Genomic DNA, 25,401 nt, shown 5'->3' with positions numbered 1-25,401 from the left:
TCAAGACAGTGGTTGCATTTTTTAACAGCTTTACAAAGTACAATTAACATGCAGTGTGCTGCACATATATAAAATACACAATTTGGTGAGATTTGGCATGTGTATACATTAGTGAGACCATCAGCACAATCAAGACTGTGAACATATTCACCACTCCCAGAAATTTCTTTGTGCCCCTTTTTAGACTTCCTACCAATAATCCCCTCCATCTCCAGGAAACTGCTAATCTTTTCTTTATCACTATACATTAGTTTGTATTCTCTAGAGATCTACACAAATGGAATCATGCATAACATTCTCTTTTTTGCTTGGCTACTAGCACTCAGCATTAACATTATGAGATTCTACTATGGTGTAGTATCCTTGATGTGTTCATTTTTATTTCTGGGTAGTGTCCCACTGTATGGATAAAACACAATCCGTTTACCTGTTAATCTGTTGATGGGCATTTGGATGGCTTCCAGTTATTACATATTACAAATATAGCTGTTATGTTCACTCATGTACCAGTCTTTGTATAAGCATGTGCTTTCATATTTTCTGATTAAATACCTTGCAGTAGAAGCGTTAGGTCACATGGTTAGGTCCATGTTTAACTTTTTAAGAACCTGCCAAATGGTTTTCCAAAATGATTTTACCATTTTACATTCTCACCAGAATTGTATGACAGTTCTAGCTTTTCCACATCTTTGTCAACACTTGGTATTAACATGCATCAGTTGCATTTTAGCCATTTCTCTCAGCCTGTGGCTTATATTTTTATTCCTTTAACAGTGTCTTTCCAAAAGCAAAATTTTTAATTTTGATTGTCTAATTTATCACTTTGTTCTTTTATGGATCATGCTTTTGTTATCATATCTAAAAAAAAAAAAACTACAAAGATTTTCTCTTATATTTTACTCTAGAAATTTTATAGTTTTAGGTTTCATATGTAGGTATATGATCCATATTATTAAATTGATATGAGGTATGAAGTGTTTTGTTATTTTATTTTCTTCATATGGAAATCAAACCTCATTTGTTGAAAAGGCTATGCTTTCTCCCTTGTAGTGCATTTGCATCTTTATCAAAGATCAGTTGTCCATATATGTATGGGTTTACTTATGGACTCATTGCCTATTTGTCTATCTTCATGTCAATTCCATACTGTATTGAATATTAATGCTTTATAAGTCTTGAAATAAGGTAATTTGCCCTCCAACTTGCTCTTCCTTCACAAATTTCATTCGAGTATTCTAGGTCTTTTGCATTTCAGTATGAAATTTAGTATTTCAATGTCAATGTGGCATTTTCCACAAAAATAAGCCTGCTGGGATGTTGTTTGGAATTTTATTGACTCTGTAGATCAATCTGGGGAGAATTGACATTGTAATAATACTCAGTCTTCTGATTCATAAGGAAGGTCTGTGTCACTGATTATTTATGTATTCTTTAATTTCTCTTAGTAATATTTTGTAGTTTTCAGAGTACAGATCAGGTCTTGGGCATTTTTTGTCAGATTTATTTCTAAGTAATTCATATTTTGATATTATCATAAATAGCATTGTTTTTATTTAAATGTTCGTTTATTATTAATATAGAAATACAATCGATTTCTTATATAATAATATGGCACATTGTAACCTTGCTAAATTCACTTATTCTGGGAGTTTTGTGTTGTTGTTTCATAGATTCCATTAGATTTTCTACTTAGATAGTCTGTTACCTGGATATAGCTTTATATCCTTCTCTCCCATCTGGATGCCTTTAATTTCTAATTCTTGCCTGTTGCACTGGCTAAAATTTTCACATTATGTTACATAGAAGCAGAGAGCAGACACTTTTGTCTTGTTCCTGATATTATGGTGAAAGTATTCATCACTATTATTTATGATGTTGGCAATCAATATTTTATAAATGACCCTTATCTGTTGAGGAAGTTTCCTTTTATTCCTAGTTTTCTGAGTTTTTACTAGAAATGTACGTTAGATATTGTCAAATGCTTTAGCCATATGTACTAAGACAATTATTTGTTAATTATATCATCTAATAAATTATACTGATTGATATTAGGTACTATACCAAAGAGTGTTCCTGGGTTCCTCAGATAAGCCCCCCTGGGTCATGATTACAAATTTTGGAGTATGTATAGAACTTTTGCACATATATTTATTAGGTGTATTTGCCTGTAGTTTTTGTTTCTTGTGATTTGACTGCTTCTTGTATCAGTGCAGTGATGGCTTTACTGAACGAGTTGGAATGTATTTCCTCCTCTTTAACTTTCTCTTCAATCCTCTTCAATTTGTATTATTTCTTCTTTCAATGTGTGGTAGAATTTATCAGTGATGACATCTACACCTGGAGTTTCATTTATGGTACTTATTTTATTTATTTAATAGACATAAAGATATTTAGGTTACCTTCTTGAGTAAACTTTTGTAGCTTGTGTCTTTCAAGGAATTTGTTAATTATATCTAAGTTATCAAATTAATTTTCAAAAAGAAGTGTATAATATTCCCTTACTTTGCTTTTAATATCTTTAGAAACTGGTGTGATTCCACCTCTCTCATTCATGATACTGATATTCGTGTTTTGCTCTCTATCGTTTTTTGTTTTTTTGTTTTTTTTTTGCAGATCAATATGATTAGTGTTTAATCAACTGTATTGCTTTGCTCAAAGAATAATTTCCTTTATTATTTTTATACCTTTTTATTTGATTGATTTCAACTTCTACCTTTATTAATTATGTATTTCTGTTTACTTTGGATTTGATCTGCTCTTTTATTTTTTCTAGTTTATTAAGGTATAAGCTGAGGTCATTTTTATGAGACATTTCTTCTTTTACAATATAGGCATTTATCACTGTAATTTCCCATAAGTACTTGCTGTAATTTTGAAATTTTTTCCAGAGCTTATAGTCAGGTTCTCCTACCAGATATCCCCTATGTTGCACTTTTCTATAGCTTCAAGAAGTCAAGAAGACAAAATATTTCAAGTCCAGATCTATATCCACATTCATGCACACACACACCCACAAACACATGATCTCTCTCTCTCTCTCTCTCTCTCTCTCTGTGTCTGAATATATGTATATGTGTCTGAATACGTATATGTGTCTGAATATGGATTTATAAAGAATTTTATATATGAATATAGAGAAATAAAATATATAATCTTTTTTATCTTATATAATGTCTTATTCCAAAATGGCACCACATATTCTGTAATATGCTTAAATAGTTGGTAACAGTAATAGACTTAATCAAAAATTAGTGACATGAGTAAAAAGGGAGGATATTACATGCATAATAACACTATCACAACAATAGCTACCATTTGTTAAGAACACTCACTGTGTGCCAGACTATGTTATTTCCTTTACTATAGGACATCTTCATATAAACTTATCAGGTACAAATGGTATCATTATTTTATAGTTAAGAAAACAGGTTGACATAGCTTCAAAGTCTGCCCATGATTCTGGAGCTAAACATGGCAGGGCTAGTGTTAGAGCCTAGGTCTTTTTGACTACAAAATACTCCTAAAGGGAGAAGAAAAAAATATCATTTTCTTTTTAATTTCAGCCTCTCCATGGTACCAGTCAGTCTGTGGCATTTGTTCAGATTTCATTACTTGTGAGCCTCAAACTCAACTGGAAGAAATCTTTCATCAAGAGTTTAACCATATCTCTCTCATTTAATAGGGGGAAATTCTACCATGCATGAAAATTGCTTCCTCTAATAGAGCAAGTCTTGTGAAAAACTATATTCTTAGAGATTATAGAAAATTACAGAAATGCCTCTGCCAGTCCCCAAGTTTTTCCCGAGGTTAGTTTCTCTTACACATTTTCACTTGGTGTGTTCAAAACCTTTTATTTGCTTTTCAGTTTCCCCCTTGATTCTTGCTTTTCAGGTCTTCCAACTTTGAACTGAGAGTAGAAAATCTTTTATTATGGTGTTTCCCCTTTCCATGTATATAATGGTCAAACAAAGTCATAGTCTTAAATTCACTGATGCCTAACTAATATTTATGCATTAAATATTGTTAGACCTGCTTGGTGCTATTTGTGTTTCCCAAACCCAATTACTCAGGAACCTTATGGCTGACAAGGCTGACAAGTTCTGACAAGAACTATCATGTACTTACTTCTCCCAACATTGCCTCTCCTCATGCAAAATTCTCTAGGTCTACATTACTACTATGGTGGCAGCAAAACCATTCATTTCTTCTCACTCTTTCCTGGAACAGGATTGTTACCATTTTAACTGTAGACACCTTTTAGTCCTTTAACCTTGGATAAGAGTCACAGTAAAACAAAGCATATCATTCCCGTCATCAACAAAATACTATATCACTTTGTTAAAAGCTTGACATAGAAATTCTCTCAATTTTGATGTGAGCCTGAGTTAACTTTAGAGTTACCTACCCATCTCTGCTTAGATTACCCCTTGTTCCATGTAGATGACATCAAGATTTTGAAGTCTAAGGATCACTAGTGAACTTTTCTTGGCTACAGAAATGTATTCTTATCTCTCCAAGACCAAATCCTATGTGCTACATCAGTGGTTCTCAACCATAGTTGATGTTACTTCCCTTTTCCCAGGGGGTCATCTAGCAATATCTGTAGACACGGTTAGTTGTCACAACTGGAGGGTGGGTGTTGCTGCTGGTTTCTTATGGATCAGGCCAGACATGTTTCCTATGATGCTCAGGTCAGATCTACCCCCTGCCAACACCAAATATCTGACCCCAAATATCAATAGTGCTGAGGTTGAATAACACTCTAGTAGATCATTTCCTACTTTAGGAGGTTTTTTTTGGGGGGGGGGGTGGAGAGGGGTATGAAAATATCCATACTTCAGCATTTACAAGTCCCTGAGGAAAGTTTTCCTAGTTCTAGTTCTCTACACACTTACCTGAGCCTGCCCGATGTTAATTGTGTCTCATTATTTTATAGATAAGGAAACAGTTGACATAGGCTACATAGTCTGCCCATGTCACTGTAGGTTTCCATAGTCCCACTAATTCCTAATCCTTATTTATTCATACATATTGCTTCATATAATCTCTCTTGCCCTTGAAGACATCTGAGTTTGCCTAGGTTTCATTAAATGCAACCCATGGGCAAATTTAAACAGAAGATTCCTAATATTTTGACACAAACTTATATGCTTATTTTGGCTCCCTTGGTAGCTCCACCCAAAAGATTACAAGTGTTAGAAGAAGCCTAATAGAAGATACTAAAGAAGAAAGTGATATTACTCAGAGCAACTTGTCTAAGTCTACTCCCTCAGAGTAGAAACACTCTCATTTGAGAATTGCTGCCAGGCCACCTTATTGCAGCCCCTTCCTGCAGAAGAGTTTTATTATCCACTATAACACTGCTCTATCACTTTGAACATTCTAGGTTTTGGTCCAAATCATCCACAGTAATGATTTTCCTCCTCAGACTATTGTGAAGATGAGAGGGAGGGAAACTGTTGAGCTTCCTAACTGGTCAACATCATTTCAGAAGTTTGACTAAAATAAATGATGCAAATTTTAACAGTTGGGAGAGTTAAGAGATAATGGATAAATGAAGAATGTCTTATTTATTAAACCAAAGAAAATATACTGAAACACAATTGGAATTAACATTTGGAATAGTATTGTTTTTGGTTGTAATAGGCACATAAAAAAATACAACCCCCACTTCTACATACACACACAAACATGGATTAGGTGGATGATAGCAAAAAACAGGTAGAAAGTATCAAAAAAGGAAAATTCATCATGTACATATTAGGAACAAAAATAAAATACAGTTGACTTTGAACAATGCAGGGGTTAATCTGCCTATAATTTATAGTTGGCTCTTGGTATTTGCAGTTCCTCAGCATCATCAGATGCATTCAGCCATGGACTGTGTAGTATTGTATTATTTATTATTGAAAAATATCCACAGATAAGTGGACCCAAGCAGTTCAAACTGGCCTTCAAAGGTTAACTGTAATTGTAACATATATAAAATAAATTTTCTCCCATATGCAAAATATTTTAGTGTTTCACTGTTTACTTAACTCAGATATAAGTTAACAAAAGTAGAGTTTTATCATATCTCAAGATGAAGATTTAGAATTTAAAAGGTATTAATTCACTCCGAATTATTCTTTAAAAATAACACAATTCCAATAAAAGTATCAAATAAATTTTATTATGGTACTAACATAACAATTCTAAAGTTCATCTCCATGTTTTCAAACATCTCACTTGTCTGCCACTAGAGAATCATTTTAGTTAACTAAAAACAAAGAGGTAGATCTTTATTTGTCATCATGGAGAAATGTCCAAGATATATTACATGAAACAAAGCCAAAAGCATACAAACAGAATTTAGATCATTACAGGTAGTATAATATTATAAGAGAAGAAAAACATATTCATTTATATATGCACAGAAAATATCCAAAAGAATACAGAGTAAAGAGTTAACAGTGATTTATTTCTAGAATACGATTTTGGAGAGGTTAAAAAGCAATAGAAAGCAAGGTAGCTGAAAAAACCACATATATATAATATAATGTATATTATATATAATAATATAATGTATACATATATAATACTATATATGTATAGGTATACATATACTATATTATATATAATGACTTTTATAATTAAGTATAGAAACTCAAAATTATAGCCAGAATATTTTAAAAATATGAACAATGAGATGTAATTCAACTGATTATATTAAATAAAGACTGGATAAAATTATTAGAAAAATTAAAAGTTTAATAGAAGAGCATGTGTATTCATATATATTTGTATATATATGGAAACATATATGTGAAAACATAATCCATGCATATATCACATAAATATATATGCATACAGTTTTAATATATGTATCTATAAGTATTTAATGCTTTGCAGGTTAACAAATAGAACATTTCATAACTGTGAGTAAATAACAAATGAGTTTGTGGAACTAGGTAAAATTTTGACAGCAAAAAGTTGAATTAATGATTTGCATGCAAAAAATAAAACCATGAAGCTATTAGAGGATAAAAAAATGAATATTTATTTAATATTTCTGGAGATAACTTTTGTACTATACAAAAAAAGGCAGAAACCATAAAATAAAACATACAATAATTTAATTATGTGAAATTAATTTTCTAATTATATAATCAAAATCCCACCTGAAATCATTAAAAGATGAATAACAGGTGCTGAGAAAAACATCTGTGACATTTATAAAAGCTAAAAGATTAATAAATTAATTTAAAACCTATAGAAGTAGAAAAAAAAAACCTACAGAAGTCAATAAGAATTATGAATTGGCAAAGCAAGTGAACATAATATACAGAAAGTAAAATATACAAATGTCAAAAAAATGTAAGATATTATGGGTATCATTTGTAATCAAAGTGGTGAATCTTAAAAAAACAACAAAATACCCTTTGATCTAAATTGTAACAGATCACTACCAGTTTTTTTTTAAATGTTGGATAAGATGGTTTGAAATTTTAATATAAAACTGTAATCATTAAGTATATTTAGAAAGACATAAGTGCAAGGGTGGTCATCTTAAGTTTGTTTATTCCAAAAATTTTGAAACAACCACCAAAACAAAACTGTAACCAACCCGTGTACAGTAAAAAAATATACAGTATTATGCAGTAACTAAATTATGCTGTAGGTGGATGCTTAATATGCTCACAATAAAGTAAATAAAAATGGCAGGTTATAAACAATTTGCTTCTATTAATTTTATTTGTGTAACAAAAATATACAAAAATGCTAGGAAAATGATAAACAAAGTTATATATATAAACAAAGTTATATATATTTTTCTTGCTTTTGTCCTTATGTATTTTGTCATCTTGAACATAGACATAATAAGATGAGAAAAATTATTATTAAAAATGGGCTACACCAAATCTATATCCTAATCTACAGTTTTGAACTTTAAATAATGAAATAAACTTACTAATTTTTCAAGAGAAGAATTTATAAAGTGACTTTTCAAAGAAAGGAGTCTATTTTTAAAAGGCAGAAAATAAAGAGAAGTAAAATTTGGGAATGCACTTATTTATTCTTTCAGTAAACATTTATGACATTCCTCTTCTATACAATGTATGGAGTAAAGCATTGGAGATAAAAGTCAAACAAAAACAGTCATATATTACCTTTCCTTGGATACAGTAGAGTCAAATAGAATTGGAAGATGTTAATCAAATCATTATTAAAAAGAAGTGATAGTGAGGAAGAATTAAATCTTGTGGTTTGACAATAAGGATTTCAGCAATGGCTTCCTGAGGAGGTGATGGTTAGGAATTAACTAAGTAGAGTGAGTAGCATCTAGGGCTGGGCTTATAGAATGACGTTGTCAAAGGATAAGTAAAAGGAAGCTTCTTTGGATGGAGATTTGAGAGCAAAGAGCAGTGTGATGTGAGAAGGATCTGTGAAGGAAGGGCCAGATCATTCAGGGTTTTTAAGGTCATGTTAAGGGTTTTAATTTTCATCCAAAGAACAACAGAACTCCACCAAATTGCTCGAAATAAAGGAGGATGGTGACATGATCAGCTTTTGTTTTGAACGATGCTTCTTGTTTTCAGTGTAGAGAATAAATCCAATGGAACAAGAGCTAAGCTAGGGAGACTAAATAGGACAAAAATGTGGCAATAGTAAAGATAGAGAGGAATGGATGGATTTGAGAGATACTCAAGAGGTAAAACCAGCAGGACTTCATGGTGATTTGTTTGGAATGTGAGAGTGAGGACGGAATCAAGGATGGTTCCTATGATTCTGACTTACAGAAGTGGGTAACTTCATTCACAAGACAAGAACCGGCAAAAGGAAAACAGGCTCAGAAAGAAAGATCATGATTTTGTTTGGAAATGGGATTAAGGTACTCTTCTATAATTGAATTTAGATGTCAAATAGGAAATTGGTATACATGTGGGGAATGCAGGGAAGAGGTCAAGCAATAGAGAAATAACTTATTTATTGTTAGTAATAAATGGTAATGCATGCTGTATATGTAAATGTGATTATTGAGACAGAGAGAGAGAGAATATAGTGGTATAAGAGGAGATGCAAGGAAAGAGCCTTAGTGAAACATAATATTCAGGTTGAGCTTACAAAGGAAATGGAAAAGGATATGTTGGAATGAAGAGGAAATGGTCTGATTACAGTATTCTGGAAAGGAAAACATTTAAAGAAGGAAGAAAAGACCCAGTGTTGAATGTTACTGAGATATAATAGTGATGCAAAGAATTTTAATAAGGACATAGAATTTAGTGATAATGAAGTCAGTGGCAAATTTAGCAAGAGCTCTTTCGATGGCTTGACAGGCTCTGATAACAGATTGTAGTGGGTTGAAGAATTGAGAGACTGATGAGGAAATACAGACTGGGATAGAATCTTATGACAAGATTTTCTATGAAGGGGAGGACTAAGATAGGGCAGTAGTAGAAGAAGGTATCAAGTTAGGAGAAAATTCTATGCTGTTTATTTTTGAGTGTTAAGACTCAGGAATGTTTAAACTGATCTAGATTAGGAGTCAGCAAATTATAAGACATGAGCCAAATCCAGCTGCTGCCTGTTTTTGGCAAATAAGGTTTTGTTGGGACACAGATGTGTTCTTCTTTTATATATTTTCTATGGTTTTTTTCATGCTACGATGGCAGGTAAAGTAGTTGTGACAGAGACCATATAGCCCACAAAGTCTAAAATATTTACTATCCGGTCCTTTCCAGAAATATTTTGCCAACCCCTTATAGATCAAAGAAATAATTTGGCTATATAAGGCAGTGAAATGTAAGATAAGAATGATAAGGTAAAATAACTTAGAATGTCAGAGAGTATTGGTGGAGGGATTCATTCATACATAGATGATATTATACCATGGGAAGTAGAACATTGATATAATTTCCTGTAGTTTGAAGATAATGCGTCTCAAGTTCTTTTAAGAAAACAATAAATCTGAAAACCTTCAGCAATTATGAACAAGAATAAATTAATGAAACTAAAATACAAAAAAGTACAACTAGAGAAGTTATACATCATTAAGGAATTTAAAATCTTAAGAAAAAAGTACATCTAATATTTTAATGACTTTATTCTGGATTATTAGAATATGGATTGAAGAAACTCACCTGCCTCATTTACAGTTTCTAGTATAGTGGTCCACAGAGACTGAATGAACAAATACATGACTAGAGAAGATGTTTAAGAAAATGTAATTATTATATAAATCATTGTATATGTTACATTTTCAATGAAATGGGTATTTTTCTAAGAAATCTAATTCAACATTCTGATTCAAGGACACAAAAAGGCAAAAAAAAACTAGATAAAATTTTGTGCCATTTTCTCCCAAAAGAGAACCATGAAGGCAGTTTTTGGGGAATATTTTATAAATTTCAAGGAAAAGATCATGTCCATATTATTTTAACCATTTCAGAACTAGAAAAATGATAATAAATGTGACAACTGATAAAGAGAGCTTAATTTTGAGTTCCCTTATTAGTGAAGAGAGATTTAAAAATTGCAAACAAAAGTAGACACAATGATAGCTGATCTAGGAAAAATATTATGAAAGAAACAACCATAATGTATTCCAGAATTGCAAATAACTTTTAACATTAGGAAATAAAAGTATGTAATTCATAAAATGAATAACTAAAAGGTGGGGAAAAATACAGGATGCATAAAAAGAGAAAAACAAAGTGCCAAAAAGTCATTAAGTAATACTTAATATCCATCCTGATAAATGTGTATTTTATGAGACTATAGGTATGAAAAATGTGACAAATAAATTTTTACCTAAAACAAAGTATTTTATCCACTACTGTAAACACAGCACTGAGCCCAGTGTTAACAAATACTAATGTAGGTATACAATACATTTTTGTTGAATAAATAAGTGAATGAATACATAGAATGATAAAATGTACAAAAACACAGGAGACAGTCTGTGTTAAAATTAGAAAAAAAAAAATTTTTGCTCCAGATCACCATAATCGTGTAACATTATTCTAGAAGATTTAGACAATACAATATAGAAAAATAAGTAAAGAAGAAATGTAGCTATTAGAAAGCTGACACATTTTTTTTCTTTATAAAATTATTTTTGAACCAGAAATTTCAAAAAAAAAACAATCTACTGAAATTAAGGATTTGGTCAAAATATTGATAATAATTATACATGCATATATATATGTTTTTATATACATATTAGAATCATAATAAAAGCAAATCAGCTCATGTTTATTGAGGACGTAAGAAATAGATAATATAAATGGAGCTCTATGCCATTTTTATGCCATAACATTTATAACATTTCTTTTTGATGACTGTAGACATTTCAATTATTTCCAAATGAATTAATCGAACCACACAATCCCAGTCAAAATACTGTGTGTGTGTGTATGTTGTATGTGTGTGCTCCAGAAAAAAAGAGACAGAGAGAGAAAGATGCAAAATTTTATTTCAAATAAAAACAGTGATGAATAAACAAGACAATTAAAAATATATATGTGGAATTTAGCAGCAGGAGTAAAGACACATTTATAAAAATTAAAAAAAAATACTTAAAAACTGTAATAGGGTAAACATATGATTCTGATATAAGAATAGAGAATGAACCCATGGGAAGAAGATAGAAAACACAAAACTGATGCAGATATATGAAAATTCTACATTAAAATGGTAAAACACATTTTTCATAATTCTTTAGTGATAAAAAACAAATTAGCTCCATGTTTCACATGATATACTAAAGGATATTGTCGGTAGATTAAAGAAATAAATATAAAAATAAAATTATTGAGGGAGTGATCAAAACATAGTAAATGTTTCCTTGCAGGATGGAAAAGGCCTTTCTAAAAATAAAAGCAATGTAAAAATACATAATGAAAACTAGTATTATTGTTGACACCACGGACTATTTATATATCATATTTCAAAATAAGAAATCCAATAACACAAAATACACAGGAAAAAAAATTCTACAGCCTAAAGCCAAAGACATAAATATTAAACACTAAAAAAATTGTCAACTTCTTAAAAAAAAAAGATAAATAATGTTGATGTATATGTGGGAAAATAACTCTTGTACAGTTCATGTGGTAATACAAATAGGTATATATTTTTAAGAGAGTAATTTGGCGACATGAGTTAAATTTAACGTTTTCATTCTTTTGGCTATGAATTTTATCTTCTAGGAATCTATCTAGATGAGGAAGCCATTGAAGAAATATTTATAACAGTGAAACAAAGCATCATAAAGGTTCAAGAAAAAGGGAAGTGTAAGTAAAATATGACACTTTAGGGATGTAATTTCAAAAACAGTATTTTTAAAAGTGACTCTATTCATCACAAAATGTTAACTTTAAAGTAACAGTATACTTTATGTAATCTATGCTACAGTTTTCAATGCTAAATTAATTGTATAAACACTCACATACACATATCTGTGCATATTATTAGATATAAATGTAGCAGAATATTTAAAGTATTATCTCTGCATAGTGGGATTTTTTGATAATATTTTGCTTATTTTTATAAATAATCTCATATTTTCAACATTTCCTAAACAAAGCATTCATTTAAAATTAGAAAATAAATAAATAAATAAATAAGAACATGTCAGGTTAATCCACAAAATTATACTTGTTCATATTTTAGAATAAGATTATCTCTTTGTTTACTATCAATAGAATAGGAATAGTTTGACAACATTAATAAAATTGTATATTTGCTTATGCAATTGATGACCATGTTCCAATAAATTCTAAGAAACACAATGAGAAAGAGAATGGATGCTATCTTCTTTCTAGGCCAATGATCCTTGCCAATCTTCATGTTTTGGAGGAAAACTGTATGCACATTCTCAAGGAAGGTGTTATGCCAAAATTAAAGGGGAAATAGTTGGAATATTGGTTTAAAATCATCTCTTATCCTCTATAATCATTTGAGAAAAGATAGATAGACCATGAGTGGATAGAGAGCTCAAAGAATTATGAATTGCAGAAAGTCAGAATTTTATATTTACATTTTATATTCTCTTTTCTTTTAAGTTTCTAGATTGGAGTCTAAGCAGTAATTCTCAAAAACTAAAGAAAATCTGGTTAGAATACTGTGGACCATATTCCAAGATGATAAAATTGATTGACAGCCTGGCAACTGAAGAGGGGAAAGAGATTGAAAAAAGTAAGTTCAGGATTTATGTCTCTCTTGTCACTCTTCACTGCAGGACAGAAATTACAGTGGGAGCAGCTACCACTGAACTGGCGTCCCTAAATGTAATGTGAAAAATGAGATTCTTGGGTGGCACAGGTCTAGTGCCAAGACAAGATGGGCATGGTTACCATATGGGACAGTAGAGTTAAAGCAGTAATCAATGTAGTCTGATTCAAAACAGACCTATGATGTTGTCTATTTAACTATGGTGTCCTTAGAAAAAAATACAGGAGCAGTCTACTAAATTCTTACTCAGTCTGTATAAGTGGAAGACTGCTAGGTCAAGTGGACAGAAGTCTAACTTAAATCACAATACATTTACATACAGCTATTTACCAAGGTGACTGTGCACTGGGGAAAGTGAAGTAATCAGACTTTTGTGGATTACTGGGGACATCAACTCTGAAGGGACACTAATCCTGGAGATCCAAAACATCACTGTGGTCCCCTGGTCAGAGTAGAGGCTTATGAAATCAATGGAGTTTTGGTTCAGATCTATTTCACAGTGGGTCCAGTGCGTCTGTGACCCCATTATGTGGTTATTTCCCTCATTCTAGAATACATAATTGGAAGAGACATTCATCAACTGGCAGAATCTCCAATTTGGAATAATTCTGCCTTTCCAATCACAAAGAAAACAACTTACTGTCTTCTCTAGCAATGCTAGTGTTTTTCTTTGTCTGCAGCCTGCTTGTTTTTGTAAAGGACTTATACCAGTGGTGCCCTCTATTTTACAACACACAATAATAGTCCATGTGAAAATTTAAATGTATTTCATTTTTAAGTATATCATAAATAATAGGAATTATATAACCATATATTTATGCAAAAATAAGAGCTCATTTTATATTCAACCAAAATACTATTCACATCAAAGCATTAAACATATGTGTGTCTGTATGTATATACATATACACTAGAGAAATATCCGGTTCTTAAAATCACGTATTAACTTATTCAAAAGGAATACCCTACATATTATTTGAAAATTCCCACTTGTCATGCACAAACACTTTGGGGAAATTAAAACTGCCTCCATTTGTTAAGAAAATGAGCTGAAGGGCAATACTTGATCAGATTGGAAACTTATAAGTTGTTTCTATAACCCATTTCTTCTTTAGAGTTAATACCAATGAAAGAATTGTAAATGCTGCTTTCTTTGAAACATGAAAAAGTATTCAGCCAAGGAAGTATTTTACAAACCCTGAGGTATTATTTAAATATCAGTGCGTCTGGTACCCAAACTAAATTACAGCTCAGACAAGGGACTGAAAGTTCAGGTTTATTATTCACTTTACTAAAAATGTAACCACAACACTTGTTTCTACATCAGGGAGTATTATAACCATCATTATAACTAATAATAACAATGAAAATAATACAGCCACATTGTATTTTGCATTTTTCCGTAGACAGTAGGGCTTATGGCTAGTAATAATTTATATTTACACTGAAGCTTTTTTATGGAGGAGTTCAGAGTGGTTTCCGAATAGTAGCTCATTAATCATTTCAACAAGTTAGTTGGAAAGTTATTATCCCAGTTCAATAGATGGAAAAATTATATCACAGAAAGGTCAGATATATTTACTTGTCCAGTATTACAGAAGTAAAACAAATCTCTGAGACCTCTTTTTCACCCCTTGATCTAACCACTGGATCAATGCAATTTTGGTCCATGTTGTGGTTTGACTATCAACCTAAAGTACTTTAAGGCTGACCTCTCTGCTATTACTATTTCAGACCTATAAACACAGAAGAAAATAACAATATTTCATCTATGGAGACCATACCAAAAAAGATTCAGACATAATTAACTTATATTTCTATTATTTTCTTTTTTTTTTTTTAGTCTTATTAGGAATATTTAACAATAGCTGGTCTCAATTTAAAATAATAAATATCAAATAATGAAATGCATCATGATCAACTTTATGCTGAAACAAACAAGCAATATTTTCAAGACTTCATTTGCACATAAATGTATTTAATAGGAATCGGTTAAAGGAAACAAGAAATCAACTTTTTATAATTCCTAGCACAGTAAATAATTAGATCTCCAGCAGAAAATGAAAAAAAACATTTCAGTAAGTGTGACTTGAGGGAAGAAGGAGGAATTGAAAAAGCAAGCATAGAATTTATACCCAAAGATTGTTTCTTGTTTGTTTGTTTTAATAAAATCAGTATAATTTCAATGATTTATCTGATGATATTTAATTTTAAAAGAAGGCAGCAAAACAGCAATCATTACCTCTTAAAATGAAAACATACAGTGAAGATGAATTAAGTAGTATTGACTTTCCAAAATAAAATGATTTCAAGCATTTTCCCTCTTTGTATCATTTGGTATTCCAAAATTAGTGTCTATATGGTTTTGCTCTAACATTAAAAATAACCTCAAAATGGAATCAATTCATAACATTATATATTTCTGTTCTGGAATACATTTGCTTACTGAGATCCTAAAAAACAGTGAGTTTTCTTAAACAAATCCATCTATACTCATTTTAGCTTGTCTGTTTCAAATATTCAAATATATTGTAAAACCTAATACAATTTTTAGTTTTTATAATTCAATGAGATTTGAAGATCCTAACAACTGAAATAGTAGATAAAAATGATAATTATAAATTTGTTTAGGAAATTTTGTTTTGATATTATAGTTACTCTTTCTTTACTTTAAAATTCTCTTTTAAAAATCAAAGTGACAAACATGTTTACTGTACCTTACTTTTTTCTACTAGAAGACTTTACATTTTTTAAAAAAATAAAAGAAAAATCAAAAGAGATGACCCTTCTTGCTAGATTTAGTTATTACATCTTTACCCCTAACTCTAAAGTCTGAGAATTCAGTGAGTATATGAAAGACTGAAATAAAGGAGAGAGAAGCTGTATGGATGTCCAAAAATTCAGAAAACCATCATGATACATTGAGGCAATGAGAAAAGAAACATAAAGTTATTTTGATGCCATTAAATTTTTTTAATGTTTCCTCCAAACGTTTATATTTGAGGCAATTTATGGGGACTGGTCAAGTTAGTAAAGAATGGGGTTTATTCAAAACTATAATATATATTAATCTACTACCTGTTTACAACATATATTTCAGTATTTCAGAAATATTTATGTGGGATATATGGGTGTTTAATTGTACATGGTTGTTGAAATGCAATTATATTTCAAAGTTATTTTTAAGTATGTTTAAGAATACCATTTATATAGTATTAAAAGATATCTCATTTCCATGTACAGACAATAATGTTAAATATCATAATCTTATTTAGTTATGCACGTGTTTATTGTTTATCTGATATCGAGAAATCAATTTTATTCAGCTTTTTTTTTTTTTTTTTAGTCAAGCTTGTTCATAATTTTTGGACATAATTTTTTCTGAAAATTTTATATTCTCACCCTTACTTTAACCTTTTTATTAATGTGTATTCGCTTTGCTGTCATTTAATTACCAAACTTTACAAGTATTATAATGTGTAAGATTTGACTTAAAGTCAAATGTCTTACTTTTAAAGGACCCTAATTTCTCTTGATGGTGGAAGCATTATTTTTAAACCAGTTAGCAGGAGTATAAATGATATCCTTTGCCCCTATAGAGCAGTTTCAAGCATATTAAAGCAGTTATTAAAAAGTCAGTGATTCTGATATCATAGGAAATACTGTGCTTTTTCTCAGCCTTCCTTAACTAACAGTTAAAATTTTAATGGCTTATGGAGTGCATGAGAAAAATACCCTCACAATTTCTCTTTCATTTTAAGAATATTGAGATATTATCAAACTGACTCAATGAATGGTAGTTCTTTGGGTAATATAAAAATCAGTTTTAATTTTTAAAACATATTCAGCATCTCTTTTATGCTTTTCACTGATCAAAAGACAGAGTAATTTTTCAAAACTTCCAGTGTCTGGTGATATACAGGTTGCTAGTGTTTCACTTTGATTTAGTGATTCATGAAACTCTAGAGACATGAAAATTCTGATGAGTCACCAAGTACCCAATGCTAATATTCCCGAGCAAATTCCAAAGCATAGAGCTATCTATAAATGTATTTCTTGAGAACTAGGATGACTAGATTTTACTGAATATAGAAAAGTCACAGGATGAAAAATTCTGGAATATCTAAAGATTACTGGGGTGTGTCAAAAGCTATCCATTCCTAAGACCGGAGTCAGACTTCTCAACTTGGGGACTTAAAGAGCAACCAATTATTAAAAACTTGTTCATGAGATGCTAATACTAGCTAATTCTAGAAAAAGGAATTGAACCGTTTATTGTCAGTTTAAAACCTGTCCTAAATTAGCCATGTTGGGCCTTCTTGGCAGCTGTCACTCTTCACCAGTACTATTTGCAGACTAATAAAAATTGTATTCATGAATGAAATTTAGTTGCATCAAATTTAGACGGTAGATTTTTTAAAGTCATATTTTAAATGCTTTCAAAATAACTAGTTACTTGGAAGAATTTAGAAGACATATAAGTGTGTGTGTGCGTTCATGTGTGTGCGTGTGTGTTATATATTTTGCCTTCAAGCATAAAGACATTGTATGGCTTTTCACCTGAGCATGCCGCCTTTTAGTAACTCAAGAAGTTCTCTCTTTCCTCATTGACAATGAATATAAATAGCTCAGTTTTTCCTCCACATGACATCTTGCTCTTGTAGTCCTGGGAATGACCACAAAGATTTTACAAAGTTGACTATTCTGAGGAATGGTTTGAGTTGGGATATATTGCACTAGTTGAATTACACTCATTCAGTGATGGTTCACAGAGAAATGAAATGACTCACCCAAAGTCACAGCAAAAATGGTAATGTGTAGTATAAATTCTGTTTTTTCAAAAAAGAACGCTAGACTATCTAGACATAAGATACATATAATTTTAGAGATGATTAAACATTTATTCTTAAGAAGTATTTTCCTAAGTAATAAATTCCAGTAATCATGGCCCAAGTTTTTATTATTAGTATTTCAAGTGTTCAAAATGGACAAAATATACTTATATTTTCCCTCTATTTCTGTATATGAGCACATACACTTACATAATACAAACACACACATGTACATACACACACACACACAAGCATAAATAGACTTCCTTTAAATACACAAAGTATAGTTTCAATTTTGTAACATTTTAATATGACACAGTAGTAGTCAGCCACCAAAATTAACTTTGTTTTCTACAGCTTTATATTAGTAAAGTGTATTAAACTCAGTGATACTGGGCCTGTTTCACTTAGAATCCTCTCTGAATATATTATGATTTTTAGTTATTGGAAATTCATTCAGTATACTTCAAAATGTCAATTTCTACAGTGTAGAAAGAAGTTAATATTCCCCTTTAAATCAGTAGTTTGGACATGACCTAATACCTTCAATAAATATAAATTGTTAGAAATGGTCTATACCACCCACTGCACAGCAGTGAAAGAAATAATATAAGCCCCAAATGACAACCAATTTATTTTTATTTTACTTGATTTTGAAGAGTGTAACCAAAATACTAAATATTTGAAAAATATGTACTTAAGGTCACCTATATTCCCATTTCCCTAATGACAGCACTGTTAGCATTATGGGATCATTAAACTTTATATTTTAATTACTTCTCCTTTAAAACACTCTGAACGCAGGATCTCTTTAGAGACCACTTTCATTCATGTTAAGGTTTTACCAATTTCAATTTTCTTTCATTCAAAAGGCAAACTCTCTTGGCTTATATTCACAATTACTAATTTTATAAAAGTCCTTGCTATTTTCAGTTGATAAAACATATCCTAGAAGAACCAGGTATTCAAAATTTTGTTTTGTATAATCTTTAAGTAAAAATTTGGTATGCAAAATGAAGTAACTTTATAATTCTTATAATTTTTTATGAAATAAAGCTATCCAAAGTTTCACAAGCTATTTTCAAAAGTAAGTATTTGCAATTTTCTCTGTCAGTGGCACTAAGTTTTAGACAAAGCTGTATCCTTTTGGTTTTATGTTCTCTTCTCTGAGCACATATTGAGAACAAATTAAATGATTCAGTTCAACAAAGCACACTGATCCACTCAAAGTATGACTGAAATGTATCTATTGGAGTTGTGCCATAAATCATATTAATTATTCATAGCTATCTACTCTATCCCTTTTTTATAGATATAAGAAAGTTTTACTGCCTATATTATTACGATATTCTCCTTCAGATTATTATCATATAATGTGCACTTGGAACTTTAAAATTTTAAATTTATAAAGATCAGAGCCAAAATTATTTACTTTATAAATTGCATGCTAGATGTGTGTGGTGGCTCACAGACATTATTCTAAGGAAAACTGTTAATATTTTTATTTTCTTCTTAAAGGAAACAGACAAAATGGATATTTTAACTATATTTAGATTATGATCATTGAAGGTAACATCAACTATATAAGTGAAATTTTCAATTTAATGCAATTTTTTCAAGGCACTCTCTTAGAAAATTAGCATTTGGTGCTAAGTTTTCTAGTTAAATATTTATGGCTTTATTGGGTAGAGTTTGATGTTTTGAATTAAAAACCTACCTCACAAAAATGTATTATAAATATAATAATGGTTCACTATTTTTCTAAACTATTGATACATGAGGTTTCTCAAAACACCACCAGACCTAAACTCAGCGTACTTCCACTATCCTAAGAAGTCATAAACTTGGGCAAATCGATTCTCTCTTTTGGCTTCATTTGGTAGAGAAGTTTTCTCAACAAGAGAAATTTTACTCTGGGGTGACAAAGAAGTAAGGGAAAATTATTGTTTTCATAACAATTTCTAAGAATCTACTTTTCCTCATTTCTTACTTCCATCTGTAACTGTAATATACTGAACACTGATTACACTGACAAAAAGGAGGAGTGGCAGCTACACTTTGTTTCTGTGTATTTGTGTTTCAAAACAAGTTAATACTCATTTAAATGTAGCTTTATTGGACCCCGAGCACTCAGAAGTGGAGTTAATGATCTCAGATGTATAGCCAACCATTTCCTACTTTTTAGGGCATGGAGAGTTTGACTACTTCAGTAGGGCTACCATTTCAACTCAACAGCTTCATTATAACATTTAATTAAATTTTTCATTACTTAATGCTGTAACACCACACCCAACCCCAACGATGTCACTGCAATTTCAGGACCATAAACATCACTCTACAGAACACATATAATATCAAAATGTATTTTTAAACACTTTTTTACAGAATGAAATATGTTTTTATTTTGTTTCTATCATGGTAATGCCTATGGTCTTTAAAGGATAATCTCTGGAATTTAAGATCTCTGGAAAAGTTTTAGAACCACTTGTTCTGAAGTGCTAGCTCTTTAAGAATCTTTCTTGGTGATTCTTACAAATAAAAATCACGATTCTAATATAAATGTTAAGAGAAAATGAATGAATGGAAGTGGATTTTCCTTTTCTTTTTATATTACTAGTTTTTAAGAAGATCTCAAAATAGAAGACAAATCTAGAATAAAGCAAGATGAACTTGTTTTATTAATATTCACAGATATTATATAAATGTCAGCCTGCAATAGAAACATCAAGCCTTGTTAGACTTTTATATAAAATTTTTTATTCTCTTTAATTTTTAAGGGCAATTGCTTATACAGGTTTCTTTCAGGAATTTATTATCTGGGATTACTTTTCTTATTTTCAATCATACACAAAGAGGAGAAAATGAACTCTGTGAAGAATAGCTCCATATTCCAAATTACACTGAGTTGCAGATTACTTCAGACTCAGTGCTTTGTCTGAAAACATTTTCATTAGCATCTGCATTTAGGATTATGGAAAGATTTGGGAATATATTATCAAAGAGCAATTTATATTTTTTAACTCTTATAACTAGTATTAAAAAGGGCAAAGTCTTTAAGTTGTCATTAAAACTTTCTTTTGAAAAAGTAATCATGTAAAATTGGATACTAAGATGACACAGAGCCAGAACTTTACCTCTCTTTACTAATTTATTCTTGTAACAAGGCCTAGGCAGTCACAGTCTTTGCACTTTTTGATCAACTTTACCAAGTAAAGAATAATTTACATCTAGTATTACTTATTAACAAGTTGGAAATCTGTGACCAGTTTCCTACTCATAAACACATTCCTATATGTGACCTTTAAAATTAAATAATCAGACACTGATCCAAACTTATTCTCATGAAAATGAAAATAGTATAACATGAAATGCCTTCATTTGAGGTGATTGTTACAGAAAGGGAAAATACTCAGAACCCAAATCTCTCTCTTTTTATTTATAAATATTTGCATCACTTAGTTTTGGATTAGTTTAACAAGAATACACATTACGTCTTTGGGGATGACAGCAACACTGACAAACAGTCCCTGTTATGTTTGTCATTATGTTATTGCTAAATCATCCACAACATCATGACCTGATTTTAGTTACCAGGGACAAAGCCAAAATGTAGAATTTAAGTTTCATTCTGATTACATACAGAAAGCCAGCACTTAAGAAAACTTTTGAAAAGTGATCTATGTCCAGTAATAAAAAAACAAAAACAAAAAATAAAAAGGGAAGGAAAGGAGGAAGGAAGAAAAGAAAGGAAGGAAGGGAGAAAGAAGGGAAGGAAGGCAGGAAGGTAGGAAGGAAGGAAAGGAGGAAAAAACACATCTTTAAATGCCTTAATACAATTACACAATAGGCCTGACATTCTCTATGCTGGTATAATAACTAAATGGCAAGTAACACAGAAACAGTTATCCCTATGAGATCCCTGTTGCATGCTTTAATTAAAACTATAAAATGTACAACAAAATCAACCCTTGGGTAAATTGCTCTTTGGTTTAAATCTTCATTATCTCCTGGAATTTTGGTAAAGTCACTGTTTTTAAATTAAGCTGGCCCCTCCTTCTTTACTTGATTACAAAAGTCAAACAACAAGAACCAGACATAAATTTTAGGATGAAAAGAGTTTTGTGTGTATGTGTGTTTGTAAATTCAACCCCTGTATACAAACTGTTAAAAAACAGATGTTTTAACATAGTGCTTTATTCCAACTTAATATCATCCTTGAATGAACTTCCTTCAAGTTTCAACCATTTAAGGGAAAAAAAAAGCAGTCAATTTCCTGATGGTTGTAATTTAATTAAGTAACCTTTCACACTGAGCAAAACCCAAAAGCAAAAGGGTCATTACTCTTTCTAGTGATTAGAGACACCTCTAGAGCTTCAAACATTTACCTCTCCTTTCCCACAGTAGAAACGCTTTTAGGAGGATCATGGTTCATACCTCACATTCCCTGGAGCCAGAGATGGTATATGTGCAGGGCCCAGATCCATTAACTGATATATCCATGGTCTCAGAGTTTGTAGGCTTGTAGTCCACATAATACTCCTGTAAAGGGGAATTCATTTGTCTTTCAGACTCTCTGGTCTTTTTCCGCCGCCTCTTCATAAGAGAATGTTGCTGAAGTTGTTTCATGCTGGCTGGGTAGCGTTTCCAAGACACATATATTACCAAGAGGATCATGGCCACCGAAAGAAAGAGAGCCACGCTCCCTGCAATAATTTTGTGAAATGAAACATGCTCATACTCTTGCTCTGTGCCAGGAATCTGAAACCCTGGGGAAGGGCTTGGTGTTTCAAGGGTGGACTGGCTGGGGTCAGATTTTGAGGTTGTCGGTTTAGGGATAATTAAAGGCTTCTGGGGAGTTTGGGGAACAAGCTGTGATTTTTCTGTGTTGACCACCTGGACTTCAGAACAGATATTATATGTTTCCACTGCATCACTAACTTTTTCACCTTGGATATGCTTAGGTCCTGCACATATCATGGTGCTTTCCTTATTTCCTTTGAAATTCTTAAGCCAATAAAATAGAGGACAAATGCTCCGACTGCATTCCCACATATTCCCAGACAAAGTAATGGATATTAATGATATCCACGCATTGACAGTTTCCTGTGAGATGTTGGTAAGCTTGTTGGAATCCAAATTCAATTTTTGCAAATTGGGCAAACATTTAAATGTGCCTGGCTCAATTCCTTGGATATCATTCCCTGATAAATCCAAGTTGTGCAAGGAACTCCAAGTCCATGTCAAGCCTTGGCTAATGGAGCGAATCCTGTTCCATTGTAAGTAAATTGAGCGGAGGTTGAAGAGACGTGGAAAATGAGCAAAGTTGATCTTGGAAAACTGATTGTGCTCCAAGTGGAGCTCTTTTAACTTCAACAGGCCAGCAAAAGCATTTCGGGACAAGCTTCGAAGACGATTATAACCCAAATCCAGAAAGTCAAGATTTCGACAGTCTTGAAAAACTCTGATGGGCACTGTCTTTAATGAGTTAGATCTCAAGTGCAAAATGATGAGTTTCCGAAGGCCTTTAAATTGTTCGGATTGCAATGTCTGAAGCTTATTGTAGGAGAGGTCCAGACTGCGGAGATTGGGAACCGGGTGAAATGTTTTATTGTGCAGATAGGTAATTTTGTTGGAGCTTAGAATTAATTCTTTCAGTCTACGGATCCCTTGAAATGCATCTTCATCCACTGAGCTAATGTAATTATGGTCAAGATAAAGCCATATAAGCTGGTTAAGGCTGGCAAACTGATTGGATTTGAGTTTCTGAATGCTGTTGAACCTTAATGATAAGCCTTGTGATCCTCCAGAAATGTTCTCAGGGATATCTGTGAAAGCATGAGACTCACAGTACACAATTTTCCCATCACATCTGCAGTTCTTTGGGCAAGCTTTCTGAGCCCCCGTGAGCATAACAAGCAGCAGTGTAGGAAGTAGCACTAGCACTACACGCATGCCTCTCAGCTGCGTAATTAAATGGAAACCTACAATATTAAAAGAAGACAAATGCACATTGTAAAGCTATTAATGTAAATCACCACCAGCTTACCAATATCAGGGGCATTTCATCTAGTGTAGTAATGGCACAGTTGATTTAAGAACAATGTATTTGACACTTAAAGCTTTATTTTCTTCAGTGTTGCACGTTTGCTATTTAGGTTTCACGCTTTCTTCCTTGATTTCCAAATCGCCACAGCGTCATAGAACTAAGCACAGCTTCCTGAGTTTCAGGAGTTCGTATGTGCATCAACACTGAAAAACACTGAGCCTATCTTATCACATAATGGCGACATTTAATAACATCAGTGCTTGGCTAGTCACTCTATTGAACACCAGGACCAAAAGGAAGAGTACTAAGTCTTCCGGTAATGGGAAAAATGTATCTTAGTAAGCCCTGTACTTGTACATCTTTCTTAGTTGAGTAAAGAGGCTGTGATTTGGCAAAGGAGCTTCAGTAAACTGTCAAGGTAACCCAAGTTCGCCTTGCTTGAAATGGCATCCTTATTGCATAATGAGATAACCATATAGGAGCTCTGAAAACATGTCCCTGGGACCAGTATAAACAGCCAGTGAAGCATGGTATGAAGACTAGTAACAGCAGGAGGTACTCTCAATGTGTTAATAAGCATATATGCTCTCAACATTCAGGAAGAGATTCCTACTGAGGCTCTCCTGCTCAGTGATCACCGGCTCAGTGTCCTAACTACTAATAACACAGAACACTCCAAAGTTATGATTATCAAATTCTTATTAAATATTTGCATAAAATACAAAATAATCTTGTGTAGCACTAGTTTTTTTCTGATATATTTAACACAGTTGGTTTTGCAAATTTGGGGGATAAACAAGCAGAGAAACAGCAGACTATTATTTCCCCCCTATCCCAACCTGTTCAAATTTCTCACTGACTTTTTTTTTCTCCCCAACCTCCATTAACTTCAGAAAACCTGCAAAGTTGCAATCTATTGGCACTTATGCTGCATTTCCAAGTCATAGCATGTTAAAGGACTTCTTTCCTCTGTCAACAGTAGATTTATTATTTCTTAGTGGTGAGGGGAAAAAAAAGTACCTTGTGCTGCAGTTTCTTTATTAATCTTAAATATTCATGTTTTTAACCAAGAGGCAATCAGCCAAATCCCTAATTTAAAAAACAAAACAACAACAAAAAAAACTTCTCCTTTTACTCAGTTAAGATTTTTTTTTTTTTTTTAATTTGAAACCCGATCTTGCTCTCTGTCCTCTTGCCGGCTACAGACTCATTGAAATACATTCCAGCTCTCCCAGACAGGAAAAAGCGGTGGGGGGGTGGGGAGCCAGTCACACTTGAAAAAATAAGACTGGCAAATGACTGCTGGAA

The 25,401-nt window shown here is 31.9% G+C and overlaps 1 protein-coding gene across 3 annotated transcripts in view; it reads right to left on the bottom strand.

The window, feature by feature from the left end:
* LRRTM4 (leucine rich repeat transmembrane neuronal 4) overlaps positions 1-25,401 on the bottom strand; it is a 425,088-nt gene that overhangs the window by 388,830 nt on the left and 10,857 nt on the right. For 2 of the 3 annotated variants that reach the window (XM_082428107.1, XM_082428109.1), the window contains exon 2: positions 22,482-24,028. In XM_082428107.1, the coding sequence (XP_082284233.1) occupies positions 22,482-24,028 (1,547 nt within the window). Of the gene's footprint in view, positions 1-2,171; positions 24,029-25,401 lie in introns of those variants that run through there. The other variant, XM_082428108.1, reaches the window with a different exon arrangement.

The sequence above is a fragment of the Balaenoptera physalus genome (assembly GCF_965194825.1).
Source record: "Balaenoptera physalus genome assembly, chromosome: 15".
Classification (NCBI taxonomy): domain Eukaryota; kingdom Metazoa; phylum Chordata; class Mammalia; order Artiodactyla; family Balaenopteridae; genus Balaenoptera; species Balaenoptera physalus.
The sequence above is the reverse complement of the archived record's forward strand: the minus strand, read 5'-3'. Positions and strand labels throughout refer to the sequence as shown.